The sequence below is a fragment of the Pogoniulus pusillus genome, chromosome 1 (assembly GCF_015220805.1).
Source record: "Pogoniulus pusillus isolate bPogPus1 chromosome 1, bPogPus1.pri, whole genome shotgun sequence".
Classification (NCBI taxonomy): domain Eukaryota; kingdom Metazoa; phylum Chordata; class Aves; order Piciformes; family Lybiidae; genus Pogoniulus; species Pogoniulus pusillus.
The window spans coordinates 6,610,148-6,631,759 of record NC_087264.1 but is presented as its reverse complement, the minus strand read 5'-3'; the positions used below and the strand labels follow the sequence as shown (position 1 = coordinate 6,631,759).

The window sequence follows — 21,612 nt, the reverse complement described above, 5'->3', positions numbered from 1 at the left end:
CCTTAAATCCTTCTCAAAGTCACTACATTCCCCAAATATAGTCTTCTATTCTCCAGTTAGAGCCACCAGACTTGGTTCTTAAGATATATTTTTATTTGGCTAGATTAAAATTCACAAATTTTGAGTGAGATGTTTCTACAATCTGCCCTGATCAGTGCTTCTTCCTCATCATTATTTAAGACTTAAATAGGTTTAGATTTGCTTCCACATCACGGCTAAAAGTGCCATACAACACAAAGGCTACTACTGCAACCTCTTTAGACACCCTGTCTTTCAATTAAGTTTTTCTACAGGCTTCCTCGTCTTGAGATTGGACCATTTTCATGGCACTGCATGCACCCAGTGTTAATATCATCTAGCACAATGTCTGAGTCAAGTACCTCTTCAAAGTAGCATTACTAGCTACTTTCACTACAGCATTGTGTGTAGGTCAACATGTATTGCATAGGCAGAGGCATGAGAGAGCACTGGTGACCGAGGCTCCTATTTCTCACTTTAAAAGGACTTTCAAAGTACCTAAGTTTTCATCTCTGTATGAACTTTAAGCCATGCATGCCCTGCATAGAGGAGGAGTGGAAGCCCATCCGGGATATGGAGAGACACCCGTCAGGCCATACCTTGAGTCCTGTGTCCAGTTCTGGGATCCTCAATCCAAGAGAGATGTTAGGTGCTGGAATGTGTCCAGAGAAGGGCAACAAAGCTGGCGAGAGGCCTGGAGCACAGTCCTGTGAGGAGAGGCTGAGGGAGCTGGGGGTGTGCAGCCTGGAGGAGGCTCAGAGCTGACCTCATTGCTGTCTACAACTACCTGAAGGGAGGCTGTAGCCAGGTGGGGGTTGGTCTCTTCTGCCAGGCAAGCAGCAACAGAACAAGGGGACAGAGTCTCAAGTTGTGGCAGGAGAGGTCTAGGCTGGATGTTAGGAGTTAGTTCTTGACAGAAAGACTGAGCGGCATTGGAATGGGCTGCCCAGGGAGGTGGTGGAGTTGCTGTCCCTGGAGGTGTTGAAGCAAAGCCTGGCTAAGGCACTTAGTGCAGTTGTTTGGGCAGGGCTGGGTGTCAGGTTGGACTAGATGATCGTGGAGGTCTCTTGTAACCTGGTTGATTCTATGATTCCATGATTCCCTCACGCCCAGCAAAAATCTCCCTCAGCTGCTGCCTGCTCCATGTCCCTGCGGTAACCCATTGACTCCATCACCTCCGCTGACTGCTGCAGGTAAAACCGATCACAGACTATCTGAAATGATCTTGTCCTTTCATCTCTACACCACTGGTTTTAGGCTTCCGGGCTCGATTTGGGCAGAGGCAGTAGAGTGCAGGGCTCGGAGGTGGCACACGATGGGTGCGGAGAGGGAGGCAGCACCTCACCCCAAAGCTGAAGGACAGCTGGCCGGAGACCAGTGATGCCGGTGACAGGGCTGCTGCCCTCGAGCAGGAACCGGCCTGCCCCGAGGGTTCTGTGGAGGCCAAGGGCCGCCGGCAGCCAGACCCCGCCGGCACCCAGACCCCGCCGGCACCCAGACCCCGCCGCAGCCTCCGCGCCTCACGCTCGAGGCCGAGGCACACCGCTCGCGGTCTCGCTCCGTGCTAGGCCCTGATTGGCTCCACTGCCCGTATGGGGCGGGACAGGGAAAGAGTCGCTACCAATCCGCGCCGCCGTGAGGTGTCCCGGGGGATGCCCGTGGTGGCTGGCGCTGTGCGCAGGCGCGGAGCAGCAGTGACGGCGAGGGGCGGCGGCGGGTGCGCGCGTGAGGGAGCGAGCGGCGGGCGGGCGGAGCGGGCGCGGGCAGCCGAGCCGAGGGCGGTCAGTGGTGGCCCGAGGCGGGAGGAGCCGGGCGGTGTCCGTCGCTCGGTGACTCTCCGCCCTCGAGCGGGTTTCCTCAGGGAGAAGTTCCCCCCTCCCCGTGGCGCGCAGAGGAACCACCGTCCGTTCTGCCGCCCCTCCGGCGAAGCACTACCTCAGCTTCCCGCTCGCCGTACCGGGCAGCGCTCCGCTGTCCTCAGCCCGCCTCTCGCGGGCGGCCTCGTTCTCCCAGCATGACTCTCCGCCGACGCTTAGCCCTGCTGGCTGCCCACCTGCAGGACCCACGGAAAGTGGCCGCCTTCCAGCGTCTCTGTGGCGTTGAGGGGCCTTCGGGCTGGGCCGACGCGGAACAGCGAGCTGGAGGTGGGGGGCCAGTGGTTAACGGCGGGCCTCCGGCCGCGGAGCGAGTGGGAGAGCAAGGGCATCCCGCCGGCAACGGGACCGTGCCCGGCGGGGCGGTCCCCCCGCAGCGGTGGAGGAGGAGGCCGCGCCGCAACTCTCTCACGGAGGAGGACGGCAGCCAGGAGTTCTCCACCCGTAGCCGCTTCCTTTACTATCTCTTCAGTCTGGGAACGGAGCTGGGCAATGAGCTTTTCTACATCCTCTTCTTCCCCTTTTGCATCTGGAACTTGGACGCCTGGCTGGGGCGGAGGCTTATCATCATCTGGGTGTGGGTGATGTACCTGGGGCAGTGCACCAAGGATGTCATCCGCTGGCCGCGGCCTGCCTCCCCGCCCGTGGTGAAGCTGGAAGTCTTCTACAACTCCGAGTATAGCATGCCCTCCACCCACGCCATGTCGGGCACCGCCATCCCCCTGGCTCTCCTGCTGCTCAGTTACGGCCGCTGGCAGGTAGTGTTTACCTCCTCGTCTTTCTCCCTGTGTTTCCCATCCCCGGGGTGCAGGGCTCTGACTTGATCTCGTTTGGGAGGGGAGGCATGGACTTGGGAAAATGTTGAATTAGTGCCTTTTTTCCTTGTCTGCCTCCCTTATTTTAGTGTGATCTAGACGAGTGCTCAGGTAATGAGTTGTCGGAGTTCTGGCTTCTGGATGGAAGTTCTGCTGACTTTGTGAATGGTTGTAGCTCAATATGCGTTACAAAGTCTGGGTTAGCAATCTGCGTTTTGTTCTTGCGACTTTGTTTTCAACTTCGTTTAGAGCTTTGCACAAAGTTTGGATAGGCATCTGATCTTTTTACAGACGTTTGTTTCACTGACTGAGAATTTGGTGGGGAGCCAGGAACTAAAGGGCTTTTTGCTGATCCTTCTTTGCTTTTAGTCACTCGGTAGTTTGAATCAACTCGTAGCTTTGTCCTTTTCGCTAACGTTATTTCTTAGTTTTTGTTACCTGTTAACCTTTTGTTACCTGTTAACCAGAAACTGTTTCTGTTTTGTGGAGTACCTATACTTTCAGACGGTTTTACAACTATTAATGTGCTAATAATTAGTGGGAACTAATAACCTCTGATCTTTACAGCGCCTTCATTCAGCAAAATCTTAAGATTATTGTGCTTTGGGTCAATAGAGTAAGTTAAAATAACACTCTTGATGATCTGGTTTGTGCAAGCTGTGGCTTGCATGTACGTGCTCTTAACAGTGTGGGCAACACTAAGGACTTTTAAGAAAGCACAGCACGCCTTCAGCTCTAAATCACTGCTTCAGTTGCAGTAGTAAAAGAGGGACAAACCTTTCCCAGGCAACAAATATTCAGTGCAGGGCTTTAAGAAGTTATGCAGGAATTTTACTCTTAAGTTGTTAAAGTTTACGAATTCTCATTATAAAGCTTGCCTGGTTTAAGCCAGACACATACCATATTGGTAGAGAGAACTCCCTTATGGCTTTATGCAGGGGCTGATAACAATCACGAGTTGCCTTGGTTTCACAGTGTGACATTTCGTGGCTCTATCAGCATAAAGAATGGGTGTTTGAAAAGAAAGAGATAGGCGAAGGTTGGAGGTTGTATTTGACCTGGTCAGCTGAACTTTCTGTATCTGCTTTTACGAGGTGATACAGTGAGCCCAGAAGCAAGCTATGAGACATACATGTTCTTTGCTAGGAATGTGTGAAGTATCACTCTGCTGGAATTGTGCAGGCATCAGGTAATACCACACCTCGTAGGTGTTTAAGGAATTAATATTTGGAGTTTTATTACTGAGTTGCTTCAGGTTTGGGGTTTGGTTGGTTTTGGATTTTTTGTTTGTTTGTTTTAATGCATGACTAAAATGTAATATTTCATTATTGCTAGATGTATAGGACCGATGGCAGTTTGAAGAATGAAGTGGATTTCTATTTCCTTGCATGTGGGAAACCTCGTTTAGTTAGTATCAGTATTACTGATGTCATATGTACAAAGAACCCAGCTTGATCGCTTTTATAGAACCAGCAAATTGGCAACATGTGAAATGGTATTTTTTGCCAGTAAACCAAGCTCGATGTTCATTTTGCCAGCACTGCAACAGTTGTCTGTGAAATCTTGTGCTAATTGACTAAAAATAAGGAATACATATTAAGAAATCCTAAATGCTCAACCTTGTTATCCGTATTGAACCATGCTTAAGAAAAGAGGAAGCAAAGGGTTGGAGTCTTGATTTTAATTCCTTTTTCCGATGAAATAGGTACAAATGACATCTCTCTGAAACCAGCTTCTAACATTTTGAAATATCAAGTTAAAAAAAAAAAACCTACTGATTTTTAAAGTACTTCCAAATATTAATCAGAAGTTAACCTGTGGCATGTTTACTGTCTTTGGATTCACCACTAAAGAAGGTGACTATTCTGCTGTTCAGCATTTTACTCTTCCACATATTTTACTTGTTTTGAAGGAAGTACAATCTGTGTGACAACTTTTAGTCATGTTTGCTGGAAATAGGAGGGGTTAAAAAAGATCGACGGTGGAACTTCTTGTAAAGCTTGTAAAGGAACTTGTAATGACTCAATTTGATTAAATTGTACTTATGAGTAGATAGAGATGGTTAGATTTAAACTTGTTGCCAAATGTAAAGGTACAGTCTTTCAGTGTAAACATGCATTGCACAGACAGTGATGGGGATAAGCCCACATCTTAGAACTGTTTGTCCAGAAAAATCATAGTGGAGCAAGACTGTGAATTTAGCCAGATACAGCTATAACTTTCCTGCAGAGAGTTCTAATAATTCTAATCCTTTAGGCATTATTTTCCCTTCACATAGTAATCAAAAGGATTCTTGACTATCTACAGTAGAACAAAAGTATTTGCTTATAAATGCAGTTGTTCAATTAAAATATTTTCAGAGATGATGTATTTTTAAGGTAGTTGTGACAGATTTCCACAGAGAGACAGACATGGGGGAATATTCAGTGCAGCAAACTTCCAGGCAGAAACAAATTTTCTGTTAAGGTAATTTTCTATTCTGTCTATTATGGAGTATAACTTTCCAGTTTTTCCTTATAAGAGTGTGCTTTTGAAACTTTTGATTCCACTTACATAATCTTTATTTGATATTGTTAAATCACAGCAGGGAAGCTGTTTGTTTCAAAGACACTTCTGTAACCTTGAAATACAAAGCTCATGCCAAAGACTCTTGAGAAGTTAGAAGCCTTACAGATGTTAGTATTTTTCTTTTCTGCCTTTGAAGCTCTGCTACCCTGAAAAAGGAGGACAAACGCTTGAAAGACAGTGAGATTATAGCTCTTCGTGTGATCTGGGCAAAATACACCTTTATCACCCCGGAGAAAGCCTGCTTTCTTTGGAATAGTGACAGTTTGAACTGAGCTGCCTTATATAATTTCCTGAACAAGGAGGAAGAGGTAGTGTGAACTGCTAATTATCTAGAAACTAATCTCCAAAAGCCTAAGGCTGAGACTACAATAAAAAGGCTCCTTTATGTTTTGATTACTTTGAGCTGCTTACTTGAAATATATATCAATATATTCTTGATTAGAAGTGGTGCTTGAATTAGGATCGTAACTCAGTGTGACATAACTGCAGTTTTCTTTTGAAGAGAGAAAAACCTCAAAACTCAAAAAACCCAAACAACAAAACAAACCTCGAACCTGTCAGGAAGACAGAAAATGCTTTTGCCAGAGTTCCTCCAGAATGCAGCCTGGTTTTAGCAGTAGTTGTCTGGATTAGGAAGTGATGGGTTTGCACTCCTTCCTGAGCTCTGCGTTAATTAGCTGAGTCAGGAATTGCTGACTCTCACTGTAGGCCATTGAACGAACTTTTAAGTTGATATTCAGCACAAGCCCAGAGCCTTGGTTGATGAGTAGCTGGCGTCTGTAACTACATTAATCAAATGTATGAATATTTTAACAGACCTATCTTCTAAAGCAGTTTAGATCGCTAAACACGACATCGTTGTCCTCCCTGCAAGCTTGTCTGCCAATGTTTTGTATGCAAATAGTGTCTTCAGTGACTGCTTCCACTCCGCCGATGGTAATGGCAACCTTAATAAGCACTGCTGCCAAACCTACAGGAGAGTGCATCTGTTCTGTAATGCTTTTTTTGACACACCTAAAAGTATTTTCCAGTTTTTATTAGTGCTCTACTGACTCTCTATAGTAGCAATTGTGTAAGAAGCCCTATCTAACACCCTTTCAGAAATATTTCATCCTCGTCATTACTTTTATCAATTGGAGATGGTGAATCTAATCAAAAGAGATGAGTTTGACAGGGTATGTATTGAGATTTCAGAGAGATCTGCATTGTTCTGTGATTGTCACTGACAACTACTAAATACTACCTCTAAAACTGTGTGCCTGCGCTTTCATTTCGGAAGGCTAACTTCTCTCAGATCTCCACTGGGAACAAGGGATAATTGGTTATGGGGCTGGATGAATAGTCCAATCACAGTGCTGCTATAGTGAGGATTTTGCAGAAAGTAGTCAAATCCTGGGTTTAAGTATCTGACCTTGTTGAAAGTTTTGTATTATCAATGAGAATGATGTAATGATAAATGGGAAGCTACACACAGTAGTCCATCTCTCACACATGAAATCTGTGTGTAGAAGTAGAAACTCCTTTCAGAAGAGATCTCTCAGAAATTCTAAAACTGTATGAAATACCAAGGCAGATAGATATGTGCTTCTCTAATTCATGTTCTTACATGTGTGTTTAAAAAGAAACAGTCGAACAAAAACTCTTCTGATGTGAAAAGCTTAACTGAAGGGGTGATCTAAAAACCAGATTGCCCACACAATGAATGAAAAGCTCTTGAGAAAAAGCTGCTGCAATTCAGAGGGTCAGCACTGGCCTCATCTTGTGTTCTTGATTTGTAAGATGGTCTTTTGTGGACCATATTAACATCTGTACTTCGTTTGTGAAGTAAACTGGAAAAAAAAGTGTCCTGTTTGATTCAGATGCTCTTAAAAATTTACAAGCAGCACAGCTAGTTCTGATAAATCTCATTGGAGAATTTCTGCCAGAGGTATGCAGCAGCCTGTCCTGTTAAACTGTGTTGATTTGCATTAAATGTATTTTTCCATTTTGCATAAGCAAATCTTTCATATAAAGGACCTTGGAGGCAATAGATAAAAACAAGTGCTGTGGATTAGATGCAGAGTTTTTAATGGAGAAATGGCTCAAAGGAAATACTTCTCAAGCAATTTTTCCTCTTAGCGAATTGTACATACGTAAAACATTCCCTATGCTTTCACATAGGATGTGTTGATTAAACCTGAGAGAACTTGAATTTGCAGAAAAAAAAGCTGTGTTTTAGGTGTTTGGGGCATAAACAGAACAACATGCAGGTAATCTGGAGAAGAGGAGGCTCAGGGGTGACCTTATTGCTGTCTACAACTACCTGAAGGGTGGTTGTGGCCAGGGGGAGGTTGCTCTCTTGTCTCAGGTGGCCAGCGCCAGGACGAGAGGACACAGCCTCAAGCTGCACCAGGGGAGATTTAGGCTCGAGGTGAGGAGAAAGTTCTTCACTGAGAGAGTCATTGGACACTGGAATGGGCTGCCCTGGGAGGTGGTGGAGTCGCCGTCCCTGGAGCTGTTCAAGGCAAGGTTGGACGTGGCACTTGGTGCCATGGTCTAGCCTTGAGCTCTGTGGTAAAGGGTTGGACTTGATGATCTGTGAGGTCTCTTCCAACCTTGGTGATACTGTGATACTGTGTGTAATTCTTACTAGGTGTATCCAGGGATGTTGTGGTTGTTGATTGGTTGTTTTTTTTTTTGTTAGCTTTTTTAAATGACTTGAAGGAAAAGAAGAAACAGAATAATTCCTCTTGTAACTCCTTAATACCTTTTCAGATGATATGTAGCAGAAAATGAAGTTTTTTCAACTGTATGCAGGACTGGCACTGAAATATTTGTCTTGGAATTTAAGAGGTTCTCATAATGATCTGTAACACGTTTTTATGCTTTTTAATATTAAGGCTTGTCAGTGGAAGAAAGAAGTAATTGATAAAAATAACCTAACCAGTGTTATTTACCATTTGGCCTCTTTGGAAAAGCCACTTGTTTTATCTGTTTCTTCTTCCTAAATTGACTAATGGGTGCTCTTTCCTTCTTAACCATCCTCTTCTCTTTTCTGCATCCTCCAGAAAATCTCTTATGCACTGTGCTTTTTGCACTCATCTGGTGAACCCGTGGTTCGTTGCTGTAAACATGGATATAGCTTTTCCTATGACTGTTCCAAATACACACCCAAAATATCATTCTAAAAGCCTGTTGCTGCAAGTACTGCTTAGATTTTCAATGAACTCTGGCCCAAAATAATTGTCTCAAGCTGAATTTTTGAGTTGTTATATGGTTTTAAATGATCATTGAGTAATATTGTAGAATATTGAAAATATAAGAAAATCATTTTGGAGAAACTTTCCTGGATGCTGGAAACTTCTCCACTGTGGAATGTGTATTCAAGAAGTAAAGAAATGAACATCTCGAGTGTGTTTTAAGAATGCCTTATTATGAAAGAAAGATTTTTTTTTGACCTAGGTCAAAGCTTTTGGGACAGATTGTTTCCTTATAAGCATTTTCCAACAATGGTTATGTTATTAAGACTCTTGGCAAAAAGTCAGATTAAGGGGAGGGAAGAGGATAGGCACTCACGGGAAGCATTTGCTGTGTGATCCTGTCAGAAGCTTGCAAGCCCTTCCCAGAGGATGCAGTTAAATAAATGGGAATTTCCCAGTAAAAATATAGAGCATAAAATTCTCAAAGACTAACTGGGGGTGGTTTCACTGCTGTTTTCCAGATATGACAAATTTAATTCAGTTTAATTTATTAAAATCTTCTGGATATGGGAACAAAATTGAGGCCAGAGAAGATGAGTAGGCTGCTCAATCAGCCTTATTCCTGTCTTTAACTTAATATGTGAATTTAAGAAATCAAACCTCCTAATCCTTTTTTAAAATAAGTGTTTGGTGATGTCACTTGGTCCTGTACATCAAGACTAGTGTAATTTTATTAATAGGTATATTGTCTTGAAAGAAACAGATCAATTCAAAGATTTAAAAGCCAAAAGGTCAACAAGGGTATATTTTTAAGCTATATATTGCGTTTAGCTGTACCTCACATCTCTCCTTTGCTGTTAATTCCATCAACCTCCACTTCATCTTCTAATACTGTATTTATACTACATAATTATTAATATTATCTAAATTTTATTCTGGCTTTTGAAAAATGTTTGTGTAAGCTGGGTGTCACCAATTGGATCTAACATGGAATGTGGACTACTTTTATCAAGGCAAAAAATGCTGTGTCTTGTTGGCTTTGAGTCAACACGTGAAGTTCAAGTTAAATGCTATGCAAGCATATTTATTTTTGATCAAGGCAAAAGTTGTCAGATTGCAGGGCTTGTTGTTTGCTGGTGTTTGTTTTTTGTTTGGGTTTTTTTTTAGTTTAGATACAAGAAAGCAGTATGCAGTTGCATAAATACACCCCATACTCAAAATTGTTGAAGTGGCATGGTAGCTATGGAGGCATAATGAGATTTTTGAGGATGCAAATAGGATGGTATTACTGAGGGCATGGAGGCAGGGTTTGAGATGTTTGTGTCTAAAATGGACTGTTCCCAGATATCTAACTCTTAAGTATGGTCAAGAATGGAGATACGTCAATTCTCTTGTCAGAATAAGCTGAGAGTATGAAACCTGGGTTTTATGTCTGCCTCTGCCAGCTGTTAGCTCTGGCAACCTCTCAGACCCTCATCTGAAAGAAGATAGATGCCAGTCTGCCTTGTGATGCCTAAATACGAATAGAAGTGAATTAGGAAAGAGAGGTCAAAGTGTGTGCTAGTTTGAGCCTAGCTGGAATATTTGGGTGAGAAGAATTAGATTGTGGGCTGTGAAAAGGAAACAGTGGTGATGTCTACTGCACTCATAGGCTTGCTGAGATGTATAAAAACAAGAACAGAAATATAGATAACAGAGTTGCTTGCTCTGGCTGCACGCAGTTCTCTCTAACTTGCTGCCTAATTAATAATCTGTGTACTTCCTAACCTCCCTGTCTGATTCTCCAAACTCACTTTCAACATAAGGCAAAGTCTGGGGCAAGATAGAGGGGCAGAAGGGAGGTGGAAGGGTGGTTGGGAGCCTGTCCTGGGGACTCAGGTTTCTGGGAGGGATGTTGTGTTTCTGTGTTAACTTTTCAACTTGTTTGTTTCTGTCTATAGCTGTATATATTGTAAATATCTGCTTGTGTATTGTGCTAAGCTGTAAATATAAAGCTCCATTCTTTAATTTCCAGCTGCTGAGGCTAGTCTGGGTAATTTTCTTAAGGGGAGGGGTGGGGGGTGGGTAACACCCAAACCATCACAAAGTGAACTTTTGATCTTTTTTCCTTTATGCCTCTGTAAGTCATATTTGGTTTGTGAGGAACTGTCAGACTGAAATTGCTGGAATTTAGCTGTCTTTAATATCCTTCATTGAAGTAGAGATGGTCAGTCTGTCATTGCAAGTATAGTTCTAAAATTTCTAACTCCAAGTTAATCAATTGTTGTTAATCTTCAAATTTGTGAATACAGTATTTTCCAAAGTGAGAAACCCAAGAAAACCTCAAAAATGAGTGCTTTTGTTTTTTTTCTCCTGACTGCTTGAAATTAGTTTATGTTAAAATTGTTCACATTTAATTTTTCATGAAATATGCCTATTGTCAGTTGAAAACATTGTAAAAGCCATTATGGTTTTGAGTGGTCTTTGGAGATTCATTTGCAGTTGAGAGAGAAGCTTTGTGAAATCTACTATTTATTGCAAAGCAAGGGCTGATTAGAAAAAGTTATTAGCCTTAAGGCACTACTATATGAATAGAAGATGTTTTGGTACTTGGGAATATTTTGTATGCCTAGGCAGTGGGAGGTTACAGATACTTAGACTTTGGTTATAAGGTGGGTTTATGTGCAAAATATAGGCAGTCATTTTCTAGATGAAATAACATGTAGAAAACACTTGCTAGTACCTCAATACTGTGTTATTTTCAGACAACAATTTGGAATGAAATTTATGGCATCAGCTTTTTTCATGAGAACCAAGATGATGTCCTCCGTAGGTGTTCTGATTTGGCATGCTGCTGAGCAGTGTTCTCACTGAGCTGCAAGATGTGTGGGAGTGTTGTTACTCTCCTTTAGTCACCTTGTACACTTATCCTTGCATGCAAGGACAATCTATCCAGTTGCCTTATCACCTCGAGGCAGATTTTAAGCAGGTGGTACCAGTTCAAGTCTAGGAACTCTTGAACCCAGTGGCTACTTCTGAAAGGTTTGAAAGCAGGCCAAGGAGGAGACAGAGTATTGTGCTTTATTTGTGTTGAAGTAAGGATTTCTGCAATTGTCTAAAGAGACCAGTGCACTGTGGAGACCCAAAGGGTCCACACAGTTATATGATGCTCCACAGGTAGGTACTGGGATCATGGGGAGAAAATCAGTTTGGTTATGTAGGCAGCATGGGTAAGATGGATATAATATACCATAATGGGGTAGGAGAAGGCTAAAATCTTGAGGTCAGATTTTATTCCTGTACTTCAGACAAAGATGTTTTTTGTTTGAAGCTTTATTACAGGTAAGTAAAAGAATTACCAGTTTAGATAAAATGAGAGTTGTCCAAGTGCACTGGCTGCATAAAGGTGGGAATGTTCAGTGTGGGAACCAACCACAAAAACTGACTTAACTCTTGTAGTGTGGAATATTATTCCAGAGGAAATTTGAATAGTTGTTTCATCTTCTGCTTTGTTATTAGTGGACTGGGTACAATACATCTATGTATGCTGCAGTGAATAAGCTGTCTTGGGTGAAGAGAAACTAGGCTTAGGACTTGTGTGGGGATGATTGTTACACATTAGAAATAACATAAATCACCATGCGCCTAATGCATCAGACACCTTTGTGCATAGGTCATGCTAAAGCTATTTCAGTAAGAATAATTTACCTCAGTTTAATTTAAAAATTCATTGTTACTTAAGAATGTATGAATTGAGGTTAAATGAATAAGTGACTTGTTATTTGGGACACAATAAGGAAGTGTTTAAGCTCTTGGATACAGATGCTTTGGTACAGAGAAGCTAAACTGGCCAGTGTTTTCAGATGTTTTAATGACTATCTATTCTCAATACTGTTTAAAATGGAATTAGAGTGAGATATGAGAGAGTAAAATATTATTTACAAAATTTCCTTTCAAGTCAGAGTGTTTGATACAGTTTCTTCCCTCATCTTTCCCTTGAGAGTTCCTAAGTAGGAGCAAACATAGGCTCATAGAATCAGCTGAGTTGGAAGACGCCTCCAAGATTATCTATTCCAACCTAACACCCAGCACTGTCCAATCAACTAGACCATGGCACTAAGTGCCTCAGCCAGGCTTTTCTTGAACACCTCCAGGGATAGTGATTCCTCCACCACCTCCCTGGACAGCCCATTCCAATGGCAAATCACTCAACTTCCTCCTAATATCCAGCAGAACTTGAGACTGTGTCCCCTTGTTCTGTTGCTGGTTACCTGGCAGAAGAGACCAACCCCCCACCTGGCTGCAACCTGCCTTCAGGTAGTTGTAGGCAACAATGAGGCCACCTCTGAGCCTCCTCTTCTCCAGGCTAAACAACCTTAGCTCCCTCAACCTCTCTTCATAGGGATTGTGTTGTAGGCCTCTATTCTCTCTGCTGTTTACAGTGACCCACCCAGGACTCTTGGAACAGGTATACCTACACCTTTTCCTTCATACTTGGTCTTTGGAGTCTTGCTGTTCAGCTGCTCTGACATCCTCTCCCATACAGTCCACACTTCTTACCCCACACTATTATTAGCTGCTGTAGCACGCTGATCCCAGCATTTCATTGGTTTTCTTGCTACAGCTCCATCTTCTGATGCTGTCAGGTATTTCAGAAACACAGGAAAAGTCTTGTGTTTATGAAAGGAGAAGCCTTATCCCTGACTGGAACCTGAAAGCAGAAAAGATGTGTGCCGGGAAATAAGAATGAACCTATAGACTGGCTAAGCCGTTTGAAACTGTTGACAGGTGTGAACACACAAGCACTTTCTACCATAGAGTTATTGCAATGCTATTTTCTGGTCAGAAGTCTGCGTTGCTTCTGGAAGTAGTACATCTTCCCTTGCTAGACTAACAGGAAATCTGTCTTTGAAGACTTTGATCTTGTGGAGCATGTGAAGAGGTGCTTGAAGTTCCTTTAGAGGATATAGGATATATCTGTTTCTATACCGAGGCAGAAATGCTGCATGTAGTTCTTGCAGGGGAGGAGTGGAGAAGCACTATGCAGGGAAATTGTGTTCTTCAGTGTTCTCCTGGAGCAGGCAGCATTACTTCTGAGATAAATGGAAATGATGATGAAGGCATAATAGGGATGAGTGATGGGGCAGCTCTTACAATAATGTATTCTGGTGGTGCAGCACAGTGTACAAGGATCACTTTTGTGGCTGCTATAACAATGTCAGCATCTGATAACTGCAGTCGTGTCTTGGGTGTGACCTAGTTACTAGTGGCATTTGTTCCTCCATCATTCCTATTAGAAATAAATCATGAAGTACATAATTTTGTTTAGGTACAATTTGTGGATCAGTGTAGTATAAACAAAGACAAATGTTGCTACAGAAATTGGAGTTTAAACTAGACGTAAGACAACTGTGAGCTGGGCATTTAGAATTGATTTTAATGTGAAATCTGCTTCTGATGTGAAACACGAGCTTCCCAGTTCTCTGAGAATTTTCTTGTTGAAGGTTTATCTTGCTAGCATAGTCCTGGGGCTGAGAATTAGGAAAATGTTGGAATAATGCATAAGACTGATGGCTTTCTCTCAAACCTTTCATCTAAAGACTCCTTTAGAACCTTGTCAGTCTGTTAAGTGGCCATCACAGTGAGCACACAACTTTATCCAGTAAGATTAAAGATGCTTTCTCTAATTTTTATTGTGATTCTTCCCTTCAGGTTACACATAAAAGGAGCAGGGGAAAAAGCAAGAAAACTGCATGTACTTCTTAGAATATCATTCTGAGATTCACATGCATCTATCTAGACTGCCTGTTTATATTGAATATGTTGATAATTTCTTTCATGTAGGAAGTTAAACAATTTTGTCAACATGCCACTTTGTCTTGTGACTGCATCCTTTGTAGAACTATTTTTAATATTGAGAAAAAGGAAGTTGCATCCTGTCTTACACAATGTTTTGCAATATGGTAGTGGGGAAAGTGTTTCTTACTATGCTGCAAGATAGGAATTAGCATATTTTTATCCAAAACCTAATTAAGTTAAAATACTGAGTTGCTGCACATGCTGGTATGTGCTTACTAAAACTTATCCAAAACCTAATTAAGTTAAAATACTGAGTTGCTGCACATGCTGGTATGTGCTTACTAAAACTAAGGATTTTGCTTGTTCCTGGTAAATATATTAAAGAAAAAAAAAAATCTGTCAGAGGATAGAAATGTTGTTTGTTAAACATGGATTGTAAGAGGAAGTGTATGAGTTTGCAGAAAATAAAAACATTACTGTTCTCAGAGGTTGAGTCAAGGATTGCAGAAACTCTGAACCCCAGTGAGTAAGGAGTTGAATTTCTTCATAAATTATTAGGAATTGATCTTCTTCCAAAGAAGGGAAGTTACTGGATTCTGTGTGGATTAACAATACTAATACATCAAGTAGCAGCTTTACCCGGTGTGAAATTGTTCCACAGTTCCTAATGAACACTTGAGTCTTCCCAAATTGCTAATTTAGCATATCATAACATGACAGGAGTTACTGCCACACAGATCCAACTTGTTACTGCTTTGTCTGAAAAGTTGTGACCAGTGCCCTGAAATCCATATATCCTGAATGTGAAGGAAAAGGACAATGAAAAAAGTTGGAAAAGTTTGACTTAATGTTTTGACTTTATGAAATTCTAAATACAGTCTCTGCATTTTTTCCCTACCAGTATCCCCTTATGTTTGGATTGATCCTTGCATTCTGCTGGTGTTCTTTGGTTTGCTGTAGTCGCATTTATATGGGAATGCATTCAATTTTGGTAAGAAAATAATCCTACTAAACCTTTTAACTTTATTTCATAAACTTCCATCACACTTTTAGAGTGCAGTAATTGTATGTGTATATATATATATATTTAGAATATCCTATCATGAAGGAACAGAGTATTTCTATTTCTCAGCTGGTGTCAAACTGCTATTAATTTATACTTTCATAAACTCAAGCCACAGTTGAAACTTAGCTGATATTTATTAGCATTTTTAGTGCCAAAATTGATCACTGCACTAAAGCAGATTAAGTTGTCTTCTACTGTGTAGAACTAGTTTTGCAGGATGAGAGTGTCTGTTAATATCCACTCTGGTTCCCTGTCACTGCTCAAAGTACATGTGTTTCAGAGTGTCATGACAAATGCAAGACTTACTAAAAAGGCATGTAAAAACCCATCTGAAACAGAAATGTAAAAATGGGAAAAGAAAAATACTGTGATATGGTAACTGGGATGTAAGACCCCATTAATAAGGATGGCCTAAGAGGTTTTTGAGGATCACTTACTAGAAGGAGAAAAGCTAACAGGTAGAAAGCAGCTTGGTAATGAGTATTAAAGCTGACATCTCAGACTAAATGACACATTTGTGTTAGAGATCAGGAGGCTTCCCATGTCACAGCCACAGCAATTAACTGATGTATCTGCAGGCAAGTCATGTCTTAGAACAGTCATGCAATGGAGAGTGATGCATCATGCAGAGTATTCAGCAGTTTCATATCTAAATCTTATACACTTGAGTGAACACAACTAACCATGTGTTTCCTGTAATGTAAAGCAGCCATGGTGCCTAAACTGGATAGAGGGTGGTGGATGGCAAAGGTAGTGGAATGTTATTTCTGAAATGAACAAGTCTGACTTTGAGTTAATTGTATTGGAGCTTTTATCAAGCATTCGGTTAGTAGAAGTGAATACAAGTGATTCATCAAAGAGCAATACAAATACTGCTGAAGAAAATACCACCTCATGACTCATGGAAAAGTTGACAAGCATGTGAATAAAAGTGATCTGGTTTCTAGTGCTTGACTTTGTAAAAGGCTTTCAGCAAGTTCTTCACGACAAAAGCTGCAGATAATTCTCTGGTCAATCTATAGTAATTGAAAAGTAATTACAAGTAGAGTAACCTAAAACACTTTAAAAACAATAACAAAGCTGAAAATCAAGTGTAAAGCCACAGAAGTTACCTCTTCCGCTCTACTAGTTGCAAAACAGTTGTCCCTTCTTGCAGTACTGTTAATTCTGAAGCTTGAGTGGAAAGTATAAGCCACTCTAATGCCTAAATGCAGTGATCCTCAACCAACTTATCAGCTGTTGCTGCTAACATGCCTGTATGTTGGCATGGAGGCTGTAGGCTGGAGTGTACAAGCCCAGGACTAGAGCTGTTGTAGCCAGCAGATAGAAGCATCTACAGCTTTGATCATGGATCATTTGATCACAGCTTCATTCATGATTGTTCATGTTTTGATCATTATGCAAATGTCCTATTAATAGGTGACCAAAGGCAATTCCTTACTTTATGTTAAAGATATAATATTGCAAGATATGAGAAGAGATGGGAATTGACAAATCACTTTAAGCAACATAAAAACTATGCTTTTCTTCTTTCTAATGCAACTAAAATATTTTTTGTAAGTGATTATTACACTGAAACTATCTTTCTGTCTTTTCAACAGGATGTTATTGCTGGATTTCTGTATGCTGTTCTCATCTTGATTGTCTTCCATCCAGTTGTGGACCTGATTGATAACTTCAACTTAACTTACAAATATGCACCCTTAATTATCATAAGCTTGCACTTAGCCCTGGGCATCTTCTCATTTACTCTAGACACTTGGAGCACATCACGAGGAGACACAGCTCAGATACTGGGCTGCGGTGCTGGAGTAGCCTGTGGCTCTCACGTTAACTACATAATGGGTCTGAAGCTAGATCCTTCTCCCGATTCATTACCTTTATCTCTTTCTTCTCTCACTGTGACTGTGTTTGGAAAAGCCATACTGCGGTTGTTGATTGGAGTAATCGTTCTGTTGTTAACGAAAGTAGCGATGAAAAAAGCTACCATTCCACTGGCATGTAAAATATTTCGCATACCACATGAGGATGTACGGAAAGCAAGACAGCGCATGGAAGTTGAGCTTCCCTATCGCTATATTACATATGGAATGGTGGGGTTCTCTCTCATGTTTATTGTTCCTTGCCTCTTCCATTTTATTGGCCTTTCCTGATGCAGTTTATTGTTAAATGAGGAGAACAGAGCTAGTTGCTTTTTGAAGAGCTGCACTAGTTTGCAAAGGGAAGATGGGTGAGCTTGGCTTTAGCAGGGTCTTCACTTTAACAGCAATACATGGCAGGCAAAGCATTTAAAGAACTTTGCACATCTTTGGGTATGGTATGGGGCCACAAGTCAAATATCAGTCCACAAGAAGTGCTAAAACTCTTTAAATGCTATGTCTAGGCTTATTGCTGCACCTGAGTCTGTATGCGTGTGATGCAGTGAATGTATCTGAATGTCTGTCACACCCTACCTGTATACCTTGAGGTTTTAACAGGTGTCTGACAGCTCATCAGAAAGCTCCATTAATGATCTGTTTGCCATTTCATAGTAATTTATTCAAGTTGTTGGACCATAGACTGTTAAATTTGCTTTCCTTTCTTCTTTCCTGAAGTCTTGCTTCAAGATGTTTCAGTTAATAGGCATTTCCCGTGGACCAAACTTGTAATGAGGTTGAATTTTTCTAAAAAACCCTAACCCTACAAAACAAAACCAAAAAGAAAAGCCCAAACCTGAACACAAGTCTTTTTGTTTACCTCCCTCTAGAATAAAATGTCTGGATGGGCATTGGTAGGTATCACTAACACGTATGATTCAGGTACTGTATTTTATGGTTTAATGATCGTGCCTTTCTGTTGCTAAATTAAGAAATGCCATATATACTGTGATGAAAAAAAATCTAATTCTATTTAAAATGCAACATAATTAGGCAGATACTTTTAAATGTTAGATTGCCCACATTGCTGACATGGTTCGAGTTAATGCAAATGTGCAGTTTAGCTTAATCAGAATTGCATATATGAGATGACCCAAGAATTGTGTCCTTAAGCTCAAGGTATTGTAAATGGACAATAACCCCTTTTGTAAGTATTTTTAATGTGTATTGAAAGTTACTGGAAGAGGATATATTTTTCTGAAGATTGTTTATACAGTGGACAGATGCTCAAAATTAATTATCTAAACATACAAACAATAAAAAGCAGCCCATTCTGCAAGGAAAGGGGTCTCACTTATTCAAACCAATTGAGAAAGACCATTGGGTTTAGATGTTTGCTTAGAAATAATCCTTATTCTAGAGAAAATATCTGTATTTTTGTGCATTAACATTCAATATTTAAAGGTGAGAGTCACTTTTACCTGATTTAGATAGCGATAAGACTGTATAATGATCAAATTAAATTTTTAATCATTCTGATAGGCAGATTGTGAGCAGTCAGGACAGTATGGTCAATACATCAATAGATTGTGCATATCTAACTTTATGAATTATTAGGCACTTTTCAGCCTTTCATGATCCTTTTCTTTAAGTGATAAGTAGAATATGACCTTTCAACTAATTTCATGTGCCTGTTTTGTGTTTCATTTTGTCTATGTTAATGTGTTGCCTAATTTGGTTGTTTTTATCCCATGTCAGGAAATGTTATATTGCAGCAAGAGCTGTCATACTGGCTGGCCATAAGCTACTTACTTTCACATTGTACTGTTTTGGTCAGAAAAACCATGATCTTTGTTGTGCAGTATAGCGATGAGAGAGAATGCAAAGCTTTGTAAACAGTGTTTGGAATTGGAAGGCTTTTTTTTGTATTGGAGCTCATACCTCCAGACTGTTAATATGTAAATTAACACAATTATCTTCCTGTGTCTCTCCTCAAAGCAGTAAAAGTAACGGTACACTGGCCTTGGATGATGTGAAAAGCTGGCTTTCCTGATGCATCTCTTCAGTGCATTCTGAATGCACTGCTATGAATGTATTTAAACTGATGTATTCAGAACTGATAGTGTGTTAAACGACTTCTGTAGCTGAAAAGACCTTACCTAGTAGAAAATGGTTGTTTCAGTGCATATTTCTGGATTTGAATTTTCTGTGTGTTCCTCTTCACTGTTTAATGCTGAATGTGCAGAAAAGGTAAATTGGTTTCCAAGGCTTTTATGAAGGGATTTCCACTGGTTTGGCTTTGCCACGTTAAAATAGTAATTAAATGAATAGCTGGGGGGAAATGTACACAAAATGCCTTATGCTTAAAGCCCTGAGCAAGTTGTGTATCTCCAATTACATTAGTCTGATGACTTGTGAAAATAATAGGCTATCTTTCTCCTTAAATAGGATGTACTCTCCTTAAATACCTTAGCTTTACAATTGATGGTGAAAAATGTTTAAATTCTGGCACAGGAGACAAACAAGCATAAGTAGTATCTATTTTTCTTTTTAAGGTACATATTTGACTTCTGGGAAGTTCAGATTTACATCATGAGTGCCCTTAAAACTGCCCTTTCTAGCTGTGCTTGCTCTGTTGTGCTATTAAGGGAAAGTAATCAAATGTGGAAGGTCTAGAATGGGTGAAAACATCAGTAAGGACTTTGAAGAGGCTAAGGAAAACTGCACTGTTGCACATTCTACTGTTATGAATACTTATTTTCTGTTTTCTTGTATTGGGTAACTTCAAAATGTCATGTTCCATGTACCACATCGTCTGGTACACAAGAAATGTACATCAGAATGTAAATGCAGCACCTTTGCAACCCTGTCTCCAAGAATGCAACTACTTCACTGAAGTTTACATGAGGAAAGTTTTACTATTCTATTTCATGTTTTGTTAGAAGCTGTGTGCCAGAGGGCAGTTTAGCACAAAAGATCATGCAATATGAATACTGGTACAAAGTAAAGAACCACAGAAATGCAAAAATGCAAAAATCCAGTTTAAATACTTGCAGTGTATTTTTGTTTAATAACCTGAGTTCCCTTCAAATCGGGCCTGACAAAAGAGCAGGTCAAAGTGGAACACTTCCTTTACCCTAGGCTATTCCTAGAGTTCAAGAAGAAAAAATGTCACTAGTATGATCTGGCACCAAAGTACTTATAAACTTAGCATAGCTTTAAAAAGTAGTCAAATATCTTCTCAGAAGGAATGATATGCTTGAAACCTTTCATGAAGTGGTGCAAAAACAGTCATGTCACTGCTATTCAACTTCCTCAGCTCCAGGTTGTATAGTCCCAAAAAGTGAAATAGCACTGGTTTATGGAAGTAGATACAAATACACATTTGTTACAAAAAGCTATGAGTTAAAGTTGTCTTATTTGATTACTTTCACAAAAGAAAACCTGTTGTGTAGATTTTTAACTTGGCACAAAATTCTATGTTCCAAGAGGCTGAAGTCTCAGGTTGCCTTAAACACAGGAGCAGGATTTTCTCTGACTTAGCCCTCAGTAAGAACTACGAGTTGCATCTTGGGTAAGTTTTTAAGAATTTGGTATCTTGCAAATGTTTCAAGTTGATTTAGAAAACAAACAAACAAAAAAACCCTAACAAACTATTACTGCTGGTACCAAGGACTTGAGTGGAAATGTCTTCTGTGTGATCACCTATGAAGCTCTTCAGTCTCTGATCACATTTGCCTTACCACTTACCCTGTAAACTGGAGGGGGAGGAAGAACTGCAAAAGCTGTTCTAAAATAAATTGGCAAACCAAAGGGTGTTTTATTTTGCTTATTTACTTACAAAGTTTTTTAAAGTCTATGTACATTGTTTATCCTGGAAGAAAAAAAAGACCAAAACAACAAAAAATGTACTTCTTTTAAAATGGCATCTCTGTGATATGTGGCTTTATTTTTTTTTGTCTTTACCAGAACAGTGTTAAATTCTCTGAATTTTAAGAGCCATTATGTTTTCCTTTGGTATTATTTTTTTTATTACTGCTTTCAATATTTTTACTCCATTTCTTGCTTATTTCCCAGAGAGTGTCCTGAACTTTTTGTAAGGAATTGCTACTTACGTGAGGATTGTAATTTTAAACTTGTAAATACTTAAGGGCTGTTAGTGGCTGTTTGCTGCTCAAAGACATACAAACCAACCTTGCATGCTGTAAGTAAACACATCTGTTGTGCTAAAAGTTGTTCCTATTTCAGTGTTTACTTTCTCTGTACACAATGGAAATTAGTTTGGTTTTTTTTTTGTTTCCCACATGCAATACATAAAGTATTTAATTGATGGTATGAAGGGGCATGGATGCTGAACTCCTGTTAACTTTACTGGGAGTTCTGCACAGAGTTCCTTCCCTGTTACATTGAGAATGAACCCTGAAGGTCATGTCCATGATCTGGTGTGTGTACAGATGT

At 40.4% G+C, this 21,612-nt stretch overlaps 1 protein-coding gene across 1 annotated transcript; it reads left to right on the top strand.

Moving 5' to 3' along the window:
- The first annotated feature begins 1,721 nt into the window (after positions 1-1,721).
- On the top strand, positions 1,722-21,386 carry SGPP1 (sphingosine-1-phosphate phosphatase 1). The gene is made up of 3 exons (XM_064156460.1): positions 1,722-2,650; positions 15,134-15,223; positions 16,900-21,386. Exons 1-3 carry the CDS (start codon positions 2,033-2,035, stop codon positions 17,449-17,451), a joined length of 1,260 nt encoding a protein of 419 aa, XP_064012530.1. The 5' UTR covers positions 1,722-2,032; the 3' UTR covers positions 17,452-21,386.
- The last annotated feature ends 226 nt before the right edge of the window (positions 21,387-21,612 follow it).